The sequence below is a fragment of the Falco peregrinus genome, chromosome 3 (assembly GCF_023634155.1).
Source record: "Falco peregrinus isolate bFalPer1 chromosome 3, bFalPer1.pri, whole genome shotgun sequence".
NCBI lineage: Eukaryota > Metazoa > Chordata > Aves > Falconiformes > Falconidae > Falco > Falco peregrinus.
This window is the reverse complement of record NC_073723.1, coordinates 84,016,390-84,039,925: the sequence shown is the minus strand read 5'-3', so window position 1 is coordinate 84,039,925 and position 23,536 is coordinate 84,016,390. Positions and strand designations below refer to the sequence as shown.

General features: G+C 35.1%; 1 protein-coding gene across 4 annotated transcripts in view; it reads right to left on the bottom strand.

Annotated features, from left to right (window-relative positions):
* The window catches only part of MARCHF6 (membrane associated ring-CH-type finger 6), a 50,756-nt gene that overhangs the window by 3,861 nt on the left and 23,359 nt on the right, over nucleotides 1-23,536 (bottom strand). For 2 of the 4 annotated variants that reach the window (XM_055798233.1, XM_055798232.1), the window contains exons 7-25: nucleotides 23,217-23,409; nucleotides 22,858-22,919; nucleotides 20,813-20,845; nucleotides 19,107-19,158; nucleotides 17,142-17,200; nucleotides 16,468-16,548; nucleotides 15,176-15,244; nucleotides 14,989-15,063; nucleotides 14,076-14,210; nucleotides 13,477-13,596; nucleotides 11,172-11,272; nucleotides 10,296-10,433; nucleotides 9,697-9,898; nucleotides 8,218-8,287; nucleotides 6,899-7,095; nucleotides 5,381-5,515; nucleotides 3,252-3,341; nucleotides 1,684-1,816; nucleotides 753-888 (exon numbers count right to left, since the gene is read on the bottom strand). In XM_055798233.1, the coding sequence (XP_055654208.1) occupies nucleotides 753-888; nucleotides 1,684-1,816; nucleotides 3,252-3,341; nucleotides 5,381-5,515; nucleotides 6,899-7,095; nucleotides 8,218-8,287; nucleotides 9,697-9,898; nucleotides 10,296-10,433; nucleotides 11,172-11,272; nucleotides 13,477-13,596; nucleotides 14,076-14,210; nucleotides 14,989-15,063; nucleotides 15,176-15,244; nucleotides 16,468-16,548; nucleotides 17,142-17,200; nucleotides 19,107-19,158; nucleotides 20,813-20,845; nucleotides 22,858-22,919; nucleotides 23,217-23,409 (2,081 nt within the window). The remainder of the gene's footprint in view (nucleotides 1-752; nucleotides 889-1,683; nucleotides 1,817-3,251; nucleotides 3,342-5,380; nucleotides 5,516-6,898; nucleotides 7,096-8,217; nucleotides 8,288-9,696; nucleotides 9,899-10,295; nucleotides 10,434-11,171; nucleotides 11,273-13,476; nucleotides 13,597-14,075; nucleotides 14,211-14,988; nucleotides 15,064-15,175; nucleotides 15,245-16,467; nucleotides 16,549-17,141; nucleotides 17,201-19,106; nucleotides 19,159-20,812; nucleotides 20,846-22,857; nucleotides 22,920-23,216; nucleotides 23,410-23,536) is intronic. The other 2 variants (XM_055798234.1, XM_055798235.1) reach the window with 1 other exon arrangement.

Sequence of the window (23,536 nt, the reverse complement as noted above, 5' to 3'; positions counted from 1 at the left end):
TCAGGACATGAACAGAACAAACTCGGCTATTCCTGTATACAAAACATGTATTCATGTACACAAAAGAAGCCTAGGAAGACTAGTTGCTGGAGTCCAAAACTTGTTTTTCTAAATAAGCAACACATAAGGTAATTATAAGGGTAACAAAAAAATAAGGTAATAAAGGTAACAAAAAAAGTTTAGAAATTAAGCAGGATAACCTGAAAAAACACTGGGAAATTTAATGTTTTATAAGGATCTGAGTAATAAAGAGTAATAATTACTGAAAATATCACAAACCAGTCAAAATTTGGTAAGAACAAACTTTCAAATTAACTGAATGTTCTTTAACAAGTTAATTGGACTAATGAAGTAGAAAGAGTAAGAAAAACAGTTATGCAGAAATGCTTGGAGAAATGGCAGCCAATTATTATAAGGAGCAGACTGAGACATGGTTTTACTGCCAGATATAATTATTACATTCACCTGTCCTTTAAGACTACAGATGGAGAGACAAACAAGCAATCAGCTTTTTTTATCATAAAACACATTCAACTTGGACATAGGGAAGTGTCTTCCATTTATAGATACTCTATTCCTATGTTTATCTACCTGAACCACAGATAAAACGTTTGCCCAGAACAGTTTAGGTCTGCCTCAGCATCATTTGTATAGAAAACTTCTAAATTCCCTTTTAGCTCTAAGTATCTAAAACATCTGAAGTTATCACAATTTAAATTGGAAAAATTTAAACCTCCACACTATATACTCACTTGTCATTTTTAATATGTTCATAAAGGCGCTTGAACTGGCGGACTTGGAAGGAGAGAATTCCCATCAAAACCACCACCATAAGCAGAAAAGGATAAATCCGTCGCTGAACTAGGTTCTGCATTTCGGCGGTAACTCCTAAAAAACCAAGACACAACCCTCACATCATCTAACAGTGCTAAAGTAATTCCTGCATTTCTGCTTCTGTACCTGCTATCAGCTCTTCTTGCTTACTGACTCCTGTATACCTTGTATCAGGAAAAAGTTGACGCTACAGAAGTATGCATTCAAGTGAGAGGTTGAAGAATAAAATGGGACTTCTTTTACCATTTTAACATCAAAACTAACCAGCAAAATACAACTGTTGTTGAAAAAGCACATCTACCATGCTTCTGATAGAATTATTTCCCTCAGTTATGAGGAGAAAGTCTGAAAAAAACCCTATATTTACAATTTACATTTAATACTGAATTAAAACCTCAAACCAAAACCAGTATTTTCACCTGTTCTATGCTTCCTTTAGAATCTGGCAAGTTACAAAAGATGTACTCAGTTCAGCATAGCTGTTAAAGACAGACTAAAATGAAAGGTTGATTATCCAAAGAAGAAATGAATTAATCATCCCTTTCCCAACCTATCTAGATACCTACATTTCTGCTGTTAGCTGTTATGTAGTCCCATACTCTCGATGCATCCTACACTTAGTTTATTAAAAAGTGAGTCAGACTAATGTATTGCATTTTTCAAAAAATCCTAAACTTCTAAGATGACACAGCAATCCTTAATTTACATTTGCTGGCAGAATAATAGGTTTTTGTTGGTGATTTTTTTTTTTTTTTAAATAACCTAGACCTTGAAGTTTTATTTCCACAGATACATTTACATTACTCTAAACAATCAAATCAGAAACAGGTATTCTGAATATATACATACCTAACAGAGGTACAACACCAGAAGCTATGATGTATGGTACACACAGGGAAAGTAACAGAACAGAGATTACAGGTGCTGCCAGTTTACGGATTATGAAGTGTAAATCAATGTTACGAATCCCATTTGCATATACCTAAGAACAAGTCAGAAGTAGAGTGGATCAATCAAGAAAGCCATGCTTTGTGCTTACAGTAATAGTTACAACATTTTACACAATTCTCCTTTATGAGACAGAACAAGTGTTCTCAACTTGTAGAAAACTATGATGGCCACAGTTAAAAGGAAAAACTCTACACCAATGTATGTCCTAAGGGCTCCAGGATATCATTAAAATAGTGCCCAGGAAAGCAACTTAATCTGGAATAGTGTCATGATTTGGTTGCAGGAGTGCAAGAGACCAACTGAAAGATCATTAGATACAGCTGTGGATGGTGGTTTTGTGAGTGACCTGAGACCGCTTTATGCTGTTAACTTGCTGAGAGAGGATCCTGTGTGTGCTAATAGAGCAAATCTTTAAATTTGGTAACAGAGAATAGGATCTTATTTTGTACTTGGTTGGGCAGAGCACAGCCTCTGCATGTAGGGCCTGTGCCTGAAGAAAGGGCCTCCACAGTTCTTCAAGTTTCTGCAGCTACTACCAGAAGCTAAGATCTCAATGTGACTAGATTAATCATGGGAAAAGAACAGTTTCAAATGGCTATCACATACAGCTAGATGATGGACTCAGTTACACACGTACTCTCCTGAGCTATCCTCAGAAATGGTTACACCTAGGCTGTGGGACAAACAGGCCCAGGGAGAGCACTCAAAACCAAAGAGCCATGGTATGCATCAACTAAGATGCATAACTATGTAGAACTAAGATTGTATTTTTAGAGTGTGACACCTAAAGTGATGAGTAAATGGTTTACTAACTGTGACTAAGTGCTAGACTTAAGAAAGGCACCTTTTGTACAGAGGACAACAGGACACACATCATAGCTGTTACATACAGTGTGGGGCTGAAGGGTTGCCTTCTGACAAACAATTAAGATACTGCATTGAGACAAGCAGAACTTAAAGAGTTTATAATCAAGAAAAAGATACTTCTTCCAAAGCAAGCAACAGATCCATGTAACTCAGAACTGCTCACAGAAACTGTTTGGTCTCGCTTAATGAATAATCAAAGGGGAACAAAAGACACCATTTCCATATGCACTCATCTACAGCTCTGGAGAAGGCAGAAATTCTCTGTTGAGTGGTAGACATAAATAATGTCCAGTATTTGGACACATGTGACTTAATCTGAAGAAATAATGATTTTTTTACTATAATACATATATGCAATTTTATCAGGTTTGTATACACAGCATTTTCTTGATTCCTGAGGGTTTTTTTTGTTTTATTGTTAAGCGTACCTTAATGCATTAGGCTATACAATTTAAAAGGATTCTACAAGAACAGTTGGGTTTTACTTAATTACTCAAATTACTCCATTTTACAACAGTAACTCTGTTTTCTGACTCACATATTCAAAAAACATTCAAAATTTATTATACAGATAATTCACATGGATAATTTTTTCCTACCTGTTCAATAACAGTTTTCAGCCACCACTGGGGACCCATCAGTGTTATGGCAGCAATTATTTTGGCATGCAGAACTCCGAGAGCCCAGTCCTGATTTTGTAAAAACTGACTGTTAGTATTAATATATTTTCGAGTAGTTTGACTACCAAAAGCTTTTAGAGCAACTTGTTAATACTAGTTACTAGTTAAAAGATAACAACTTTCTATTTACATGGGATATTGTTTACAAGAGGTGACATCTGTAAACTTGGAAAAAGATGCTCTCAGGCTTAACTGAGATCTGTAGAATACTCAGCTATATGTAACCAGGAAGATCAGGTACTACTATTAAACCAAAAGCAAATACAAAATAAAGGCATTACACTTAAAGCAACAGACTAACATTCTGGTGCAGACTAATTAAGACTGGTAATTTTTACCTAGAAATAAGTTATTTTGATTCCTTTTGAAAAGAGAAACAAGATACAAAGGTGCTCACACAGGTCAGGAACCAAGGGGTTTTTTTCTTCTTTTAGGATTTACTTGTTCTGAAACCCTACCTGAGGTGAGGAAAACTAAACAAAGCAAGGCAATGCTCTTCATGAAAGAGTGTCATACTATGCAGAGGAAAATATATGCCTTAACATATACCACAATTAGTATGCCACGGAATTAAAAGAATGCAATAACTACAGGCTTCTAGTAAACACTGCACATCACGAGCCAATCCTTTCTGGATTACAGGAATTTGTAAGAGATTCTTCAATAAAAACCACCAGAAGTTGCATGCAAAGCATAGGCTAAAAAGGCGGAATAAACAGCTACAGAACTGGTAAAACTTAAGACATCATAGGTTAATTAACTTCCTTAAACTGCTGGGGAAATATATTTTCTTTAACCAACTATTTTAAAAGACAGCTTTTATTAACCTCTATTACCCCAAACATGTTAAAAAATTAAAAAACTTTTTACAAGAAAGTCAGTGTTAAAGTTGTTTCACATTTGCTCAAGCATGTGATCTTTGTATAACTATTCTCTTTTGTTAAAAATGGAAGTTATTCTCAATTTCAATAGCTCCTTGTTAATTTAGAACAAGTCTGAAATCCCTCTAATCCAGTATTTTGAGGAAGCTCTGCCACATGAAAATAAAATCTTTCAGCATATTTAATTCCAAGATTTTAAAGAACTAACATGCAAAACCTAAGAATTTTAGGAATCTTTAGCATTATAAATTCTTTCCAAACAAATTTTGTTTGGAAACTAGGATCATCTACCACTGCAATCATATGATGTCCTGACTTATTAGTCATTTACTGAAACAGATACCTCCAAAATATACTTGTATCATACAATAATGAAATATTTAAATTAGCATGCAAATTCTTTGTATTATGGCTTTCAGACTTCTGGATACTGAAAGTAACTGAAAGCTTGCTTGCAGGCAGCTTCGAAAATCACTATCCCTGAACACTTTCTTGTTATTCTGTAATATGCATTCTAGATCTTTCGGGAATTATGGCTCCCTCAGGGTTTCTCTGAGTTACAAGTTATTTCATAATTCAGCCTAGGTGATCCAAGTATTTGTCACTCAACCCACTGTACCTTCATTTCTTCCACCATCTTGCAAGAAAAAAACTTTATACCACCTTAGCCTGTGAGACCTGACTGAAGAAAAACAGAACACTACTACTTCAAAATCTTGTATTAATGATTTGACATCTCAACCTAAAACTAGGATGATCCTAAAAGGATATCAAAATTCCATTCATAGTGTGCATCATCAACCTTGTATGCAAAAAAGATCAGCTGAACCTCTTGCTGCATAACTGTAGGCAGAAAGCTTTGCAGATAGGTCAGACAGAATATATACATCTGTGCATATATACAGCTATATTAACTTCTGTATGTTACAATTATGCTACTGAAAAAAAAAGTGGCTATCACTGAAATGCAAAGATCCTCTGCTGTCATCCCATGAAGTTCAGCTTTTCATACTTAGAATTCCTAAATGTATCTTTTTGGTTTAAATAATCTTCATATCTCGACTGGCTGCCTTTTGTGTGCCACTTAAAAACATACTTCTGGAAAATGCTCTGAAACACGAAATCAACATGAAGTGTATCAACAGCAGAAGAACGTGAGCAACTGACCTGCCAAGGATAGAAGAGAGGTGTTTGATCCAAAGGAACTCTCAAAGGTGCAACAATGACCAGTTCAAACAGAAGACCAAGCAAAAGTGGAACCACACCAGCTAGCAGTATAGCCACTATTAATGTCTTCATTATCTACAAAACCCAAGACATCCAATCAATACATTTATCAGAGGATTCTTTCTGTTTAAATTTCAAAATTTAACTTAAACTACACAAACAGATAAAGGTGGAGAACCCCCCCATGCAGAACTTTATTCATACATATACAGCCCTAGAACAATTTTTATTACATACATAGTTTTACAGTGCAAGTTTTCAAGACTCTGTCCTATTCCATGCCCCCCTCCAGAAAAATCTGTGACTGTGCCTATGGTGTCCATATAGTTTTAAATCATAAAATCACCTTTGACTGTTTTCAATAGGGAATGCTATCCAATGGCATTTCATTATATTGCTATCCTTGTATGTGGGAGAATTAGAGAAGACTCTTTCCTAAACAGCCCATTTTTCTCCAGTGAAAACCAAACCTTAAAAATTCACTCATTATGGAATATTCCTGACTTAAAAATGAAAGACGCAGAATACCATGCTTGATAGTCTTTGTTCTAAAATTCTCTTAATTTACATACATCATCCAAAAATCAGACACAAAACTAGTCTAACTTAGTTAACGTGATCAGAAGGGACAAGGGACAAGTAGAGCATTACATATTAGCTCTGAATTTTCTCAAACAAGCTTAAGATTTCCTAAATGAAAACGATGGACGAGGCATTTCGGAAAAGTGGTAATACATGAAACACACACTTACACTGCTCTTTTGCTTGTAATAGTCCCATAAGCACCAAGTATGTCCCCCAAAAGGTACCACTTATGCTATGAATGTTTAGAATGACTACACTTAAAAGAAATCTACTATAGAAATCCTCAAAACTAAAACAAAGGTAAAGGTGGGATATTTGTTGCCATGGTGAGAATCTGAACTCCTGGTAACAAAAAAAAAAAAAGGGCATTTTCTTTAAAAATATTAATTTGAACACAACCGGGATCTGAGAAATCATAAAAAACTTTCTGGAAACATGCATCAAACTACTTTATAGAGACATGTTCATCATCATTATCAGCTTTTCTAGGTTTTTTATTTGATAATGTGAAGTTACTAAATAGGTAATAGCTAAGCTTCCAGGTGTATGTGAAAACGTAAATGTATTTGAGGGCACAGCACATATGGGAAAATAGAATGCATACTCACTTTCGAAGAAAACCAGAAACATACACATATATATAAACATATACATATATGCAAACTTATTTAGACTGATTCCTTAACATGGTGCTAAATAGCTTCCAAAAATACAGTTAGCTTAGGCAATGGTAAAGTAAGCTGTGAAAGCTTAAAAATGGTCTGAAAAAAATGATGTAGTATATATTACAGAGTAAAACCTGCAAGCAAAAGTTAAACAAGTTTTGCTAGCTACTCTTTTGATAACGCAGTACATTTTTTTCTCAAGACTCACCATGAGAGACCACTCTTTGACCTTCTGAAAAATCACTCTACGACCCTGTGGCATCCAGGCGACCAGCACTGTCACTGCTCGGATCGTTAGCCAACAGACATAAAGACCACAAGCAGCTGTATACAGTTCATGGATTTTAGCAGTCCCCGTCCAAAATGACATTAGCCATCGGCCAGCAAATACTGAAAACACAAAGACTGTTAAATAAGAGTAATGCTTTTTGATGTATTAAGGGAGGATGCCTATTAAAAAATACAAATCAAATTTATTGTTAAATATCAATGCACAAATATTATTCAACATAAACCAGTACTTTAGTACTATACCCATGAAGTATGAATATGTGAAACACTAGGTAAATAGTTACATAGATGATGCCAAATTCATATGTAGATCTTTTTTCCCCCCTAAAATTTCATTATACCTGCTATGTGATCCAAACTACAGCAAAACAAATCACTGCATACTGCACTATTCACAACCTAAACACTAATCTTCAGAACTGCAAGGGCAATAGTGGATTAGTGCATAAGCTTGAACTTAAATCTTACAAGCTACATTTGGGTTATTTCACTGGATCATATATGTTTTCAAGACTTACTGATAGGGCTTCTGAAGCTCTCCTACAAAAACAGGACTCGCTACATTTTTCAATAGTGTTTCTATTCACTAGTATTCTAATGGAATTATTTTATTGTAAAACCATCACAAAATTCTTAACCCAGATCTTAACACATTATTGACTTCAGGATCATTAATACAAGGAGGTAGAAATGACATGGTACTACAGTTGCCAGGTTATAAAATTCAAATGAGTTTACATGTCTTAATTTATTCCAAATTATTTAAAAAAAACCTACAAAGCGCTTTTGCTTTGCACTTATTCATAGATATTTGGAAAGTGGCATGTATATCACTTCAAAGTCTCCTAGTGACCTATCATGATGACACTTTCAGAATATTTAAAGAAGATACTGTAGAAGGCCTGATAACAACCTATATATTTCTTTTTTAAACTGTAAAGCAGGTACAATAGTTGTGATTCTCTTTTCCTCTCAATACTACCACAGATTGCCTCAGCAACTGGAGTTCTGCCCTTAGAAGAAAATTATTCTACAACAAAAAAAGAAAAATGGCAAGCTGTCATTTAAATACAAGTGTTACCTCTATCATTTAGATTATTACAATTTAATGATGTACCATTAGAAATGAGACAATTTTCCAAGTTTTCTCTTTTTAACTGTTGTTTTGAAACATCCACCATTGTTGACCATGGCAACATGCTGAGCTGTTTTTAATCAGTTTTACAATAGACTTACCTGGTAAGGTAAGGCAGATAAGACTAGCAATCAGTAATGTTATGCACATGAAAACAATCAAAAGAAATATCTGAAAGATGAAAAAAAGACAGTTTATAAGAAAGTTACTTAACTAAAGCAAAAAAAAAAATCATATAAAAAGATGTATCAACCTAGAAAGGCAGCTAAACTACAATGTTCAAATACCAGCTGATGTTTCTCTGTAACAGTGAATCAGTGATAAGAAACCTATCCACAGTCTACACAGCACACCTAGTGTTGTGTATTTCTTTTGCAAGAGTTTGCATTAGTTGTTAGGACAGTAGAATTTAACATTTGAATCCAGAATGACTGAGGTTCTTTGCTACATTACATTATCTCTTTATTTCTGCACTGACTAGCATAAGCCTCAATTAACCCTGAAAGGTTTCTAGCTCTGTATGCCAGATAAGCAAGACAGTGAGTTCTATAGTTAAGGAAAACCTTGCTGAGAAAGTTCTTCCAGATGCCCTCAGGTTTATGTGACCAGCAGCTGAGCAAAGCTGGTGGCTCCTTAGTTTACATCTTATTACAGAATTCTCATGTACTTTAGTTCTTTAAATATTTGAATGTGTCAAGTACCATATGCTATGAAGTTCTGCTTCATTAATCAAAGCCACACAAGAAGCAAGCTTACCAGGGGAAAACTAACAGCTTACCATAACAGACTACTGAGAGAAAATTAAATCTGTAACACAGTTTCCTTGATGAGACTTTTGGGGACAATGTAGATCAGTCTCATCTCTAGGTTAGGATCTTCAGCATTGCTTAAATGAAAGAAAATCTTTTGATTTTGCAGACATAAGCCTGCATGAAGATGGATGGGTAACTGAGCTGTCTTTAAATTTATATTTGATTAAATTGGCATATTGGTAGTAACAAGACAATTTATCTAGTTTGACCTATTATTGTATATTATATTATTGTAGAAATTTAAGTATCTGCCAACAACATTTCCTTTCTAATTGTAGGGATTTAGAACTTCTAAGTATTATAACACCTTCCTACGTTTAACATAGATGCAACAGAAGTTGTCCATTTAATTCATTAATAAAGGAAAATAGTTTAAAATGTACTTCAGCTACAACACTGAAGTATGCACTCTTGAAAGCCATGCTTTGTTAAGAGACATTCCTGAACTACCTGCTTGCTGGGGGTTATGATGTTTCTTTCCATTACTAACAGTTAAGAAAATAAGATGTTAACTAATAAATAATACACAACATGTATAGAATCTATAGATAAAATGGTAATTGAAGGTCTTAATTTATAGGCTCAAAAATGCTGTATGTGAGAATAACTGAGTCTACTTTTTAGAAACATACGAACTGTATAAACGCAAAACATGACCCACCACTTGACTTCTCATACCCTGTGGGCTAAATCTTTCTTATAAAAACAATTTTATAACCATTTTTCAAATGCCTTTCCCTTTTCTCCTAATGTGTTAGGTATACCTACCCTGAGTGGGAATTTTAAAGGCCTACGATAAGGCTGGAAACCCACAGGTCCTCCTTGTTGAAGTATGGCTTGATGGGCTGCATGAAGACCTTCTCCCACAACTGGAATGGCATTATTATTGCGAGCATGCTGGTTGTTAGGCTGCTGGTTTGCATTGTTTTCATTCTCTTCCTGGTCACCAAGTAAGTAAGAATGAAGATCCCTGTAAGAATCAAAATTTCAGTTTTGTTCTCTTTGATAGGAAAGAGAATCTTACAGAAAGATAGGCCTACTCAGAATGTGTGCAAGTTGTACAAAAATCTTACACAGGAGTACTGGCAGAATCTTGATAAAGTTAATGAGCTGTTAGTCATACTTGTTACTAAGCAAATGCTGTAATAATGTGCCAAAAGAATCACTTGTCAAAGACTAGTCCAGAAGTAGGTACAACTACTGCTTAGAAGAAGAAAATTGCTGCAGAAGTTTTTCATCATGTATTTATCTGTAAAATAGCCATTGAAGCTACTTGTTGGCCTAACTCTCTTGAAAGCATGCTGTTTTGTGTTAAAAGGTTAAATTGCACACAATACTTGTAGCTGATTTTGGCTTTCTGTACTTACAGCAAATATCCAGCAGTAACAGTCCATGCTCGTACAAGACCTTTCAACCACTGTCTTGTATGTCCTTGTTCTAGCAGAGCTGGAAGCACCACCTGAAGCAGAAGGAGCTCTAGGGAAAGTTCACTTACTGGAGCATCACTACAAACAATGGGAGAGCACAGCAAGTCAAACATAAGGAACATTCTGATAGTAATCTTTTATATGAATCATATTAACACCACCCCAGTAAAAAAAAATAAAATATATATATATATATTGATGCCAACAGGAATAATTCTTAGGTTTCTGCAGACATTTTTCCTTATACACTACTCTGAGTACAGGTTAAATGCTCATGAGTGTTTAGACACGTAGGCACACCAGAAATTTAAGAAAAATTATTGAGAAAGATCATATCGGAGAATATGATTTGCTCTTCTATTTGCTTCTATCATTGCCGGTTCAATTATTCTTTAGAAACAGAAAGATACTGCTATCATTAAAAAGAAATGCAGTTAGAGGTGGTTTTTTTTTTTTTATTCTTGAAGCAACACTAATCAGGAATGAAGTGTGGAAAACAAACATAGCAGTAACCTCACTATCAAAAAGTTGACAGGGTAAGTGTTTTGAGGGCATATAAAAACCAAACACTTATCGTTACAGAAGTAGTACAAAATGCCTTTTATTTTTCTTAGTAGCTTTTTATTTGACAAACTGTAGGATGTATCCACATCCTTTATCTTTATACTTTTCTAGAACAATGAAGTTTAGATTAACTGAGAACAAACAAAGTAACATACCAAACAATGTCACATTAATGCTTAAAGAGTGCAAATACACTTTTTTCTAGTTATAGGGAGACTGAAAAGACATCTTTTTTAAAAAATAAATGCTTACCTGTAGAGCATGACATTATATGGAAGAAAGTGAGGCAGTAAATATTTAATAATGCGTATGGGAAGCCAGAGCATGAGCAGTACAATTGATCCAAAGACAATCTGCAACAAGGAAGTTAAACAAGTTAGTCTGAATAGCAGAAACAACCAAACCTTGTTTCCCACCCATCTCTCCATCATGCTTCCTGTGTGTGGTGGGTTAGCCCTAGCTAACAGCCAAAAAATCTACCCAGCTGCTCACTCATTCCCCTCTTCATCTTAATGAGGAGAAAATGCAAGGCAAGAACACTCGTGGACTGAGATAACAAAAAAGGGAATTTGGTCACTATTTCCCATCAGCAGACAGATTATCAGCAACTTCCTGGAATGCAGGGCCTCAGCAAGTTAATAGTTGCTCAGGAAGGCAAATGCCATAACGTAACCATGAATGTCACCCCCTTCCTCCTCCTTTCCCACAGCTTTTACTGCTGAGCATGATGTCACATGGTATGAACACCCCTTTGGCCAGCTTGGGTCAGCTGTGTCAGGTATACACTCTCCCCAACCCCGAGGTCACTCACTGGAGGGGTGAGGGCACAGGACAGAGCAAGAAAGAGGAAAAGCCTTGATGCTGTGCAAGCACAGTTCAGCCATAGCCAAAACACCTGTGTGTTAGCAACACTGTTTCAGCAACACTAATCTAAAGCACCCAAGGAATGGGGCACTATGAGGAGAATCAACTCTGTCCCAGGCAAAGCAGTATGCTATGATGACCTTGACAAAGAGGACTGCGGCTGAATAAGCACTGACTGGCCAGCTGACAGTTAGAATAATGTCAAGACAGTTCTTTCTTGCTCTTCCCCCAACACCAGGATTACAAATCTTGGATTCCTCCCTTCTTAGTGGCTGAGTTTTCAAGCAACTTCTAGAAGCCTCAGAAATTTGTCTCCTCCCATTTTAAACTGGCTGACAGATCAACATTTAGTAGGGGAGATCAGGTGTATGAAGACCATACAACTTTTATAAATCCTGTTTCTTTAAAAGAACCAGATTAAAAACCAAGTACCTTTTAAACCTACTTACACTTCAGACAAATGCACCACTAGAGACTAAATATGCAAAAAAATTCTGTGTTTAGCTATGTAAAAAAGAAAAATCAAATCCCATGCTTCTTGAAACATTCATAGTTTATGTTCTACACAATAAGTTTCTTAAAAATACTGAGGAACACACACAATTTGAAAGGTGTGACTTGTTTTTTGAAACAGTAAGCTGTAAATGTTGTCCGTTCAGGTCTCGTATTCTAGCATGAGGCTGGTAAAATTCTGAATTAATTAGCCAAGCAAATTAAAAGGTGAAGTTCAAGTAACCACCAGTTCCAACAGTCTGAGAAACATACCTCTAAGACCCTTAGTAACAAGCATGCCTTTGCTTATATTTGGGCCATCTGCTGTGACAGTTTCAGGCAGCTAAAGCACTTTATTACTGTTTAAACATATACTTGTACGCTGTTTAAATAAAACCAGTTTAAAGCACTGATTACCTAAGGAAAAAATACTCCCAAAGGCGGACAGGTCAGCTCTTCTCATATACTGAAGGGCTTTCCAATAGAATTAAGATCTCTCTATAAGCTTTCACTTCTCAAAGCACTTTAGATATATTCAGACACTACATCAAATAATAAATGTTTCTGGTACATCAACTTTCACAGTTCACATGACATTTATGTCAAAGATCGTTGGAGACCCTTCCCTTACTCCATGCTAGGCAGACAAACAAGCAAAAGGAAAAAACTTTCAGCATTTTCAGTATCTTACAATGATAATCTATCTGGAAACAGACACCACTGGCTACATCGGCCTAATCCAATCCAAAACTTAACTAGAAAGTTGTTACTCTACCCCTGCTGCACTACTTTAGATGAATTGCATGCACAATATTTACTGCAATAACTAAGAGCCTCATGAAGGAGTTATGTGATTTACAACATCTATAATAATAAACACTTGTTTTCTGAATACACAAACATTTCCTGCGATTTTGCGTAAGGAGAAAATATCACAGAAAAATTTGTTTTGGAAGGTATCTCCAGAGGTCAACTACCCCAACCCCCTGCTCTGAGAAGAACCAGTTACATCAGGTTGTTCAGAACTTTATCCAGTTGAGTTCTGAGTGTCTCAAAAGACCTAGAACCTATTGGCAACCCGTTCCAGTGTCTAGTCACCTTCATTGTGAAGATGTTTTCCCTAAATACACAGTAGCAACAGTAGGAGGTAACATAGGAAATTTTCTTTCCAAATGAAGAAATTTTGGAGAAAAGTCCTTACCACTGATAAGATAAACCTCCTAAGATGTCTATAAATGGGCAAGTGAATCATTTCCTGCACAGGATTAAAGTCTGGATCATTCAAATTCCTGAGAAACCATAAGACGCCAGGTCTCAATACCTGAAGTAGAAAATTGAAAACAACACCTGAAGAGAAAATTATCTTTGTATTCTTTGTTTCTCATTTCAGATAACACTGCTAGCAGCATCTAAGTTTTAAACATAATAGGGGTATTTGTTGAACAAGGTTCAATAAAATGGTACAGAAAGAGAACCAAGGAAGCATTATCATAGAGAAGTAGTGAAACAATAACCAATTACAAGCTTAATTTTCAAGTATTAATCTTTAACAACTGAAATTTAGATTAATTTGAAGGCAACATTAATGTTCAAGGACTCTCTGTAAACTTAACACCTCTAAGTAAACTATAATCTAAATAATAATTTTCCACTGCAGTGGAAACCTTTTTATAAGGTTGAAAACCAAACACATACAAAACACAGTAGCAACAATACCTACATGTGAAAGATTTAACTACCAGTTCAACATGCAAGCTTCTCTAACTGTGTTACTTACCAGTCTTGTTCTTACAGACTTACCTCTCTCAGTAAAAGAATGAAGGATGCAAAATAAAAGACGTAAACCATTCCAACTAACCAGTGCAGAAACATTGTGGTACCTGGGGCAGATTGAAAGCTCAATTCTCTGTCTTTTAAAGTGGCATCAAACATCTCCTAGAAGTAAGCAGCAAACAAATCTGAGTAAAGTTACTCACTTTGTTTACCCTAGTTCATACATACTACTAGCCATTTAATTTAAATGTCTGACTCCTGCTAAACACAAATAGTCATAATATTTAATTAGAAAAAAAGGGAAGAGTTTACAGTAAGAACAAATAAAGATCAGTTTCTGATCAGTTTTTTTCTTCTGACAGGAAGAAGTGAAACACTAGCATATACTACATCAGTTATAAATGTGTTCAGATGAAGTGGCACTGTGATGGAAGCAAATACTTATTCCCTTAAGCAAAATTCTTTTTCTACTAAGAAGAAATTAGTTTTCTCCATTTGAAATTAATCACTTAGACAGTTTTTCTGACCTGAAGAAAAATAATTTTCTCAACCCCTAGTAAACAGAGCATGTACCTTGTTCAAAACAGAGACAGGACAACTGTTAAAATATGAAGTCATTCCCATTTCACATAAGATAGCAACATACAAAAAGTTTATTCAGCACACAGGTCTGCCTGTAATTTCATTATAACAGTGGCCTGCTAAATGCAGTAAAAAAGATTAGGATCTTATTATTTGAATAGCATGTTCATTTGTATTTAATAAAATAAAGGAAAACAAAGTTAGCATTAAGCAGTACCTAAAAAAACATTTCCCTCCAGAAACACTGTTTATAATAACAGAAGAGTGCTGTCACAACAACTCTTCTTGTAAGAACTTTTTTCCTTTGAATATAAACACCATTAAAAAAAAAATTTATCGCATTCATTTCCATTCTTACCAAAGAGCATATATCCAGCCACCAGCCACAGATGAGAGGAAACACACCAATTTCAACCACCACTAACAAGGAAACCTTTAGGAAAAAACGGAAAAGAATATCTGACTAGTTTAACAAAAGTGTTATGAAATTATGATGCAAGCTTAGATTGAGAGGGCTTTTTGCCACACACAAAAAATAGAATTACCTTGACAACAATATAGCAAACTCCTAATAATCGACGTGATCGTTGGAACTTAACAAGTGCTGCCAAACCCTGAACAGTTTTGTCAAGAAAATGATACTGGATTATACTTTATAACATAGTTTGATTAATATGAAACACTATCTTATGTAGCTTTTAGCAACAGGAAATTGTATAAAAGACAAAAGTGAAATAGAAAGCATGCATTTTAATCAGGGTTCTATTTTCAAAATTGGCTGTGTCTCCAGAATTGTCAGTCTGACATGCTAGATAACCCCCAAAACATGCATCTAAGTAAATACATAAATAATACTACAACCACCCTTCTTAAACCAAGCATCCAGAAGTTTTCTCAGGAAATAAACAGTTGCTTTTGAAAATGTCTGCCATGAGTAAGTAAGTTTCAAAACTGAAGGCCTACCTTTAGTGGTAGCTTTTATTTTGTGCAGTCTGAAAGAAATTCTCACCTTTTTTTGGAAAAGCTGCATGCACTGGGGGTTTGTTTTGGTTTCTTTTAGGAGGCAAGAGAGACATACCCATCAACTGTTTTACCATATTTGCACTGAACATTGGTATAGTGCAGTCTAAAGCTGAGGTGAGCTTTGCATACTCTTGAAACAGAAAACTGCTAGCAAACGTTTATTCTTTCAAGCTGAAGTTTGCGTAGCCCCTTTAAAAACATGCAGCTAGAATGTAGACTTTTCACTTGTGACCAGATCCTTCTAGCTTTCAGAACTCTGCCATTTTTTTTCTGTAATAATGAGGGTTATCACCTGAGAGTTTGTAGCAAGGATTTCTTTCAATGACTAAGACATAAAAGAAAAACTAACACAATTTTAACTAACAATTTTAACTAAAAGACTAACACACTGAAGATCTGGCAGGATCAAAGAGATGTGAGTAAGTTTCCCATCTTACCTATATATTTTCATAATCCCGCTTCTCTTTCTGCTACAACTACGTAGTCCACAGCAACAGCGTAAGGACAGTGAGGAAAAAACTAATGGTTCTACACTCAGACCTTCAAAATTTAGTTTAAGGCCTTTCAAGGAAGCATAAAAGCTTATGATTTTGTGTTGTTAAACATGTGCAAGTGTTCCGAAGAATGCAGTCGCACTGACAACTTGAATGTTCAAGAGAACAGAAAAAACCCCTTTTCTTCTAATTTCACCAAAAAAGCAGAGCAAAACAGTAGATTGATTTCACCTACATCATGTCTATGCCTCCTCAGAATATAGCCAAAAGAATAATTTACATGTAAAATATGAACCCAGTAACTACTGACAAAAGGATACATGACAAACAATCAGAGTCACTGCTAGCAGAACATATCCAACTATAGTTGTAATCAGGCCTTCAAAGTGAGATGCTTGAACCTGGAGGGGAGGGGAAAAAAGGGAAATTTTATCAGACTCCTAAAATATTACATCTCCTTTTTATGCAATCAAGATAAATTCCAAATCTTAACTTTTCAAGAAGAATAATTACTTTATTTTTACATATTTTAATAGTCTACTACTAATTTTTCTATCTCCACCAAGAGCAGAAAACATTTAGATTTACTGAAAAAAATGTAACTGCTACTTTCTTCAAACATAAAACAACCTCTATATAAGAAACAAAAAGCGTCCCCTTACAGTACCTCACTACCTCATAGCTTTCACCACCTATTATAATCAACTATGAAACTACTCAGTAGACAAATTAAAAATGTACATGGGGAACAAGAGGCTGTTAAAAAAACAAAACCATGTATTTTTTTGTAAAAGGAGGAACCATCACTTGAAAGATAAATAGTGAAGGAAGTGGGAGTGAGAGAACATCTTTAATTTATTAAAAGGTCTGAGGAGAAAGAAAATTAGACACTCCAGATTAGTTTTGCAGTCACAAAAAAAGTGGAAAGATGATACAACAATAATGTGATTAAATAGCAGCAGTTTTTTCATTTTGAAATTACAAAACTACTTACATACTCCTCAAAGCCCAGGCCAACAATGGAGAAGTGACCGATGTGGTACGGACAAAATGCTGCATAACACAAGCAGAAAGAAGGCGGGGAAATGGCCATGAAAAATGCTAAATGGAGCTTATTTACAGGATGTGTATTGTAACATGGTAATTATTCTACTCAATTTTATGAAAACAACTAGAAAGAATTACTTTATGTGCAAATATTTGTAAAATTATAGGAATAGAACACTTGCTAACACTGAAAATCAGATCAGAATTCACACTGAAAGACTACAAACAATATAGAACTACACAGAATGAGTGAGAACAGTCTTTTCCTTAGTACATCTTGCTATGTGTAAATTAATTCAGTTTCTCAGTCATATTCTCAGTCATAGTTCTCTCTCAGTACTAGAGTAGTATTGGTCTCAGACTGCTCTATGAACCTGTTCTGTATATTCACCCTTTCTCATGCACTAAAAGACTTAAGTAGCCATTTTACATCTTGGTCAGATGGGACTTACTTTAGAAAGGTTTCAGTTTTAGTGCTTTAATTCTTAAGAATACCATGAAAAATGAAAGCCCTGCAGAAAACTTGCAAAGGGAAGACTGAGGAGAAAGATGATGTTGCAGTGAAGGGATGAGGAGGAACTGAGAAGTCTTTTTCTTTGAATTAATGTACTAAGAACTGCCATCATTCCTGAGATGAACCCTTGCCAATTCTGAGGTCTCAGGAGGAATGAATTAAAACACATAGCACTTTCCCCATTTTCAGGATCAAATAGTTGTTTTAGCTTGCTCTGTGGTTTTCTAACCAAGCTATGAAGGACTATAGAATTCAGCAACTCTTTTCTACAAGAGTAGAGGAAGTCAATAGGAAGTAAAGGGGCTGCAGGAACTGCAAGCTTTTATTTTCATCTATATTGCCTTTACTATATCAATGATTCACTCTGGAGAGTCCTGTAGCCTGAACATACTCTCAAACGAAAAGCTTGAAGATTTTCTCTCTCCTGTAAAAAAAGCACCTTAAATATGTCAAAAAAAAAAAAAAAAAGACTTAGCAGGACTTGTATTACCCTAATCAATGATCAGAAAGTTTAAATTTATGCCACTTTCAGAGAAATCAGCAGTTACTGGGAATAGAAAAAATGTAAAAGACAAAGGGAGGACTTGAGCTCCTCCTGCCCAGTAAGAGCCATGAGACTGGGGGGCGGAGTAATGGGAAAAATCACACTCAACTCCTATAGAAACCAGACTCATGAATTAAAAACTGTATCTTTTTGAGTGTTTTATGAGATTATAGTGCAATTTTTCATGCTTTTTTAAATAACTTGCTTTACAAGAGAATTTCCAATAGTTCCCTTTTAATAAAAAGCATAAAGGAGTACAAACTCCTCCATGAGTACTAAAATGAGGTGTAGAATATATAGTGAGTTGAACTGAACTAACTCGTCCAAGGAACATCATAGGAGAAATTCTGGACCAGTAATTAAGGTTCCAAATGTTTTCCTTCTGTTTTATCTTCTAGAAAGTACCCCCTGTGACATTTGAACTCACCAGGACAGTAATCAGGAATAACTAGAGACCTGGCAGCTGTAAATTAGGTAGTATTACTTAGTAGGAAACATACTAAAAATAGGCTTGAGAGGCACAAATTAAATTCCCAGATCTCCTGCTTACTTGCTTTGAAAAGTTACTACCCTTCTGTTCTCTACTTGTTAAGTTTCCCACTTGTTAAAGCACACTTGGAGCTACTGAAAACACATCTACATGACAACCTATTTTAAACCTATTCACTTAAAGGAATTAAAGTGACAAAGCTAGAAGCAATAAAGATTTATTATTCATATCCCCAGTTCATTTGTCGTTCCACTTTTAGATGTCACAACTTCATTTATTCTGGAAGAACAAGCTTAAAATTAACCTGCATTACCACTTCACAAAAGGAGGATCTTTTTAAAACCCAAGAGCAAATGATACTTACCAAACACAAGTATGAACAATGTATTTAAAGATACCACCCAAAAGACATGTTCCTGCGAGGAGTAAGGGGGGAAGGAGGAAGGAAGACAAGGAAACAGTACATAGTATCAGTCATTTAAAAAGTAACTTTACTTTTGTGTCTAAACTTCTTATTTCAACAGCCTACCACTACCAGAACTTCCACATCTCATGTTAGAGCCAAGAAGTTTGCTCTAACACAAAAATCAAAACACACAGGACAGATTAGGAAAGCATTACATGTATGGACATTTACCTAGATAAAATCTTATTTTTACAAAATAAGAGTGTTACAGCACATACAAGAGCTCTTAAAACTAATATAAATAGTTACAACCTTAAAAACAATTACATGAAATGTATGCAGATATTTGTTTTCTAAACTAGAAAATGTTCACCTGAACTTTAACAATTAGACTGTCACAAGAAACCCATTAACAAAACTGACAGCTCTCACTCTAGAAATGATATCATGTCTTTTTTTAGTGTTGCTTTTAGCTAAGATGTGAACTCAGCCATAAGTACACTGGAATTTCAATCCTTTTGATATTAATATGTAAGGTCCATCACTAATGACATAAGCTACATTATTTTAAACATGAGACATTAAAATCCAAGACATTTCATTTCAGACATGAGATATTTATCCACTACAGTACCTAACACACACAATCATATTTAAGAATTACATCTTTCACACAAAGTAAAATTTGTACTGCTAGAAGAGAGCACAGATCTTCTTTCCCTTTAAAATATTAATTACTTCTCATTTCGAAATGAGTCATCTGGTAGATGATACCCAATGAATGTAGCTGTGATGGATTAAGGTTTTCCTGCCATTGACTCTGTGCTCTTTGTTGCCTGACCCTGAAGTCAGAGCTAGACATCTCCATCAGTCAGATAGGAAGGGCAGCAGACAAAGCCCTTCAAAATAATCTGTAACAAAGCCCGCTAGAAGATACCCATTATGTATGGAAGAGTCTCTCAGGGACACAATCAGCACAATTCACCCACAGGCAAGTGTTAAAAAGCCAAAAGCCTTTCAAAAGTGCTTTGATAAATTATTGTATCAAAGATTTTTTGCAACCAATTTAATTAATACATGCTCCACAAGACAGATTATTGTGAAGATTTTAAAATAAAGATTTGCTACTGATAAAGTAATATTCAAGAGGAGAAAAATTCTATGGAACCACAAATATGAAAACAAGAAAAAACCCCATGAACACACACAAAAATCAAGAAACAAATGAAGATCTTAAATTCTAAAATCTAGCCTACACTAAAAATTCTCTAGTAGTGTTCTGGTGGTATTAGGGCAAATCAGAGAAGTCTGAATGAGGACACTATTGTAATCATAACAAAGAGCAAAACTTAAGACTAGAACAGTAAGTATTTTCAGTGTATGCTTTTTTAAAGGATCCAATTTTTATTTACAGTAGAGTACATGACCCAAAGTTGCCTATGCTTTAAGAAATTCCACTTTTATGCCACATAGACAAAACTCCATTTTGTCAAACTCCTAAAACAGACAGTTTGCTTGAACATGACATCATATGAAAGTCTCTTTAAAAATATACACCATACGAAAACAGGGACTCCAAATAGAATTATGCAGTTTTAAAAAATACAGTTTACTTTAAAAAAGCGCCCTCTACAGAAATTCTCGAAATGCAGGATTTCACTTACTAAAAAAACCAGAGATCCGTCAAGTCCAAGCATCTGTGAAGACAAGTTCATTTTATTTACTTATCAGAAAAAATAAGCAACACACATAAAATAAGATGCCTCATAGAAGCCTCTTTCACACCAACTTTTAATATCTGATGTGGTCAAAAGCTTTTTTATTGCTTAACCAAGTGCACCCAGACATAAATTCTTAAAGATAAAGATTGAAACAAAGTTCTCGCTCAACACAGCAAACTCAGTTGATCAAATACAGTGATATACATGTGGAATATCCTAAAATGCATATATTTATATATGGCAAAGCAAACATATAATGAACTAACTTATAGATAATTTCTTTCCAACACTTTTATAAATACAAAATCTTTGTCAGGGTCTTCAAAGATTTCTGTGATTGAACTGTTATTTAAAAACATGTTTAAGCAGCTCAATATGAAAATACAAGTTTGGGGTTTTTTTTTGCTTCCTAATTGTAAAGTATCAGTTTATGTTGCACTGAGAAAAGTCAAAGGTTAATATTTTACCTTCAATGTATACAAGCAACTAGTAACAGGATAATGTTGCTACACTGTATGTTATTAAATTTAGATCAGAACTGGTTTACAGCTAGGGAAGACAGGAAACAAATCCTCCACCACTCTGGCACAGCTGTTACGGGAAGTGTCCACAGAACAGCCAAAAATAGAGTATCTATTAAAACAAAATAAATATGCTGCATCTGCTCCAAGGATGTCTTACTATTTCAATCCAGACACTCCTACTCCACGATTAGTACTACGAAGTACCAGGTTCAAGGCTATTCTGTACCAGAATTTTGTGCCAAGTTCCAAGATATTAAAATTGCACATACTTTACAAAGTAAACCAAGATGTAAATATTTTTTGAAAATTCAGAAAGTTTGCATGCTATTTTCACAAGATGAAACACCAAAAAAGCCTACCCCACTTTTGATACTACATGTCAACTCAATGTCTATTGCCTATGCCAGCAAATAGGATTGGAAATGGTTATGAGTTTGCTGAAACTGATTTCCAGATTCATGGAGAGGCAACAAAATATTTTCAATTAGAAGTACATCAACATTTCCCAGCACATAAATTTGGTTCAAAAATATAACACTTTCATCTTGAGATACACAGCAGAATGGTACAGAAACCTGAATTTATGTATGCCCCTTCCCATGAAATATCTTTCAAAACCAACTAAAGCTTTCACTAGATACAAAGATCAAGACCTGTTCCTCATGATGAAAACTGTATTTCCACTACACCGCAGTCAAGGCAACAACAATATCACACCCTAGGAATACAGTGATTAGCTCTACAGCCATCTGCCATAGGCCCTAGTGACGCTGATAAATCACATGAAGCTGCTGGTATCTACCTTCAGGTAGAATTTGCTGCACGTGGCGAGCTTTGAACTCAGATCTTGGCTACTTCTAAACCAGCAAGAAAAAATGAATTCTCAAGTCTCTACACTATGATTACAGTATACACGCATCTCATGCTCTAATTATGGAATTTGTGATCCATAAACAAAACAGAAGCAATGTTACATTGAAGTGCTCCAATTTTTTAAGAAATAAGTTTGTCTTTTGCAAATATGTAAATGAAGTAAATTAACCAAAATTTCCAGTTCTCTCTTTTCTTTAGTTTAACACTTTCATGAATACAAAAAAATAAGTATTATGCTAACATAACCCGATACCTCTGTGCTCCTAATCCGGCCTAGGATCCCCAGTGCAAGCTGCAATCAATTTCTAAACCTGACCAAGTTGAACACTTCAGGAAAGGCCATGCTAAAGCACATTTTAAGTTGCTACTGTATTTCAAATCAAAGAAATGCCTTTTCAATAGTTACAATAGTAGCATAACAGTATTTTAATATAATGACTGTTTTTAGGTCACTAAAGGCTCTTACTGACAGATTTGGATACCTCTGTCTACTGTAAAAATGATCTCAAATGGATTTTAACACAATACTACTACAAATCATTTCAAGTATCTGTCTGAATTTTTCAATTCAAGAAAATGATTCTTACTCACTCGCTCCCAAGTAAGCTCTTCTGCTGCTCGATCCCACTCCAAAGCATTCCAGTTCATGTCATCTGAGGAGACAATGGCCATTTTTACAGCTGTTACTCACCCAAAACAAGATTTAACCACTCCCATGCTATGTTTTAAATGAACAAAAAGACTTCAGTACCTAACATTCAACTCATAACTGCTGATAGCTTTTCAGCAAGCAAATGCTTCTGTACTCAAAAAAAAAAATTGCAAAACCAGGATAAATAAGCAGAAGTGGGCATTTACACAACTGCTTTGAATTATGACAGTTCTATTTTCAATGGTTTAATTTATATTTAAAAAGAACTAGAACATTACTGTTTTGAGTCACCTGTTACCTTGTGCTCCATTGTTTGCATCTGCTGCATCTTCTACTACAGCATCTTCTTCATCTTCATTATCCTCCTCCTCTTCATCTACTTGTTCTTCTTGAATTTCAGGGTTCTCACCTACAACCACATTCTCAGCAGCCACATTAGCAGGTTGATCAAGCACAGCATTTTCAACACCTCCATTTACAACAGCCTGAGCCTGCAGAAACAGAATTAGTATTCAGTTAAATTGATTAACATCTCTCCATACTTTTATCCTGTATATAGAAAAAAAGAATAGCATTAAAAAAGTTAATGTATTTTTTTAAAATAAGCATTCAGTTTGG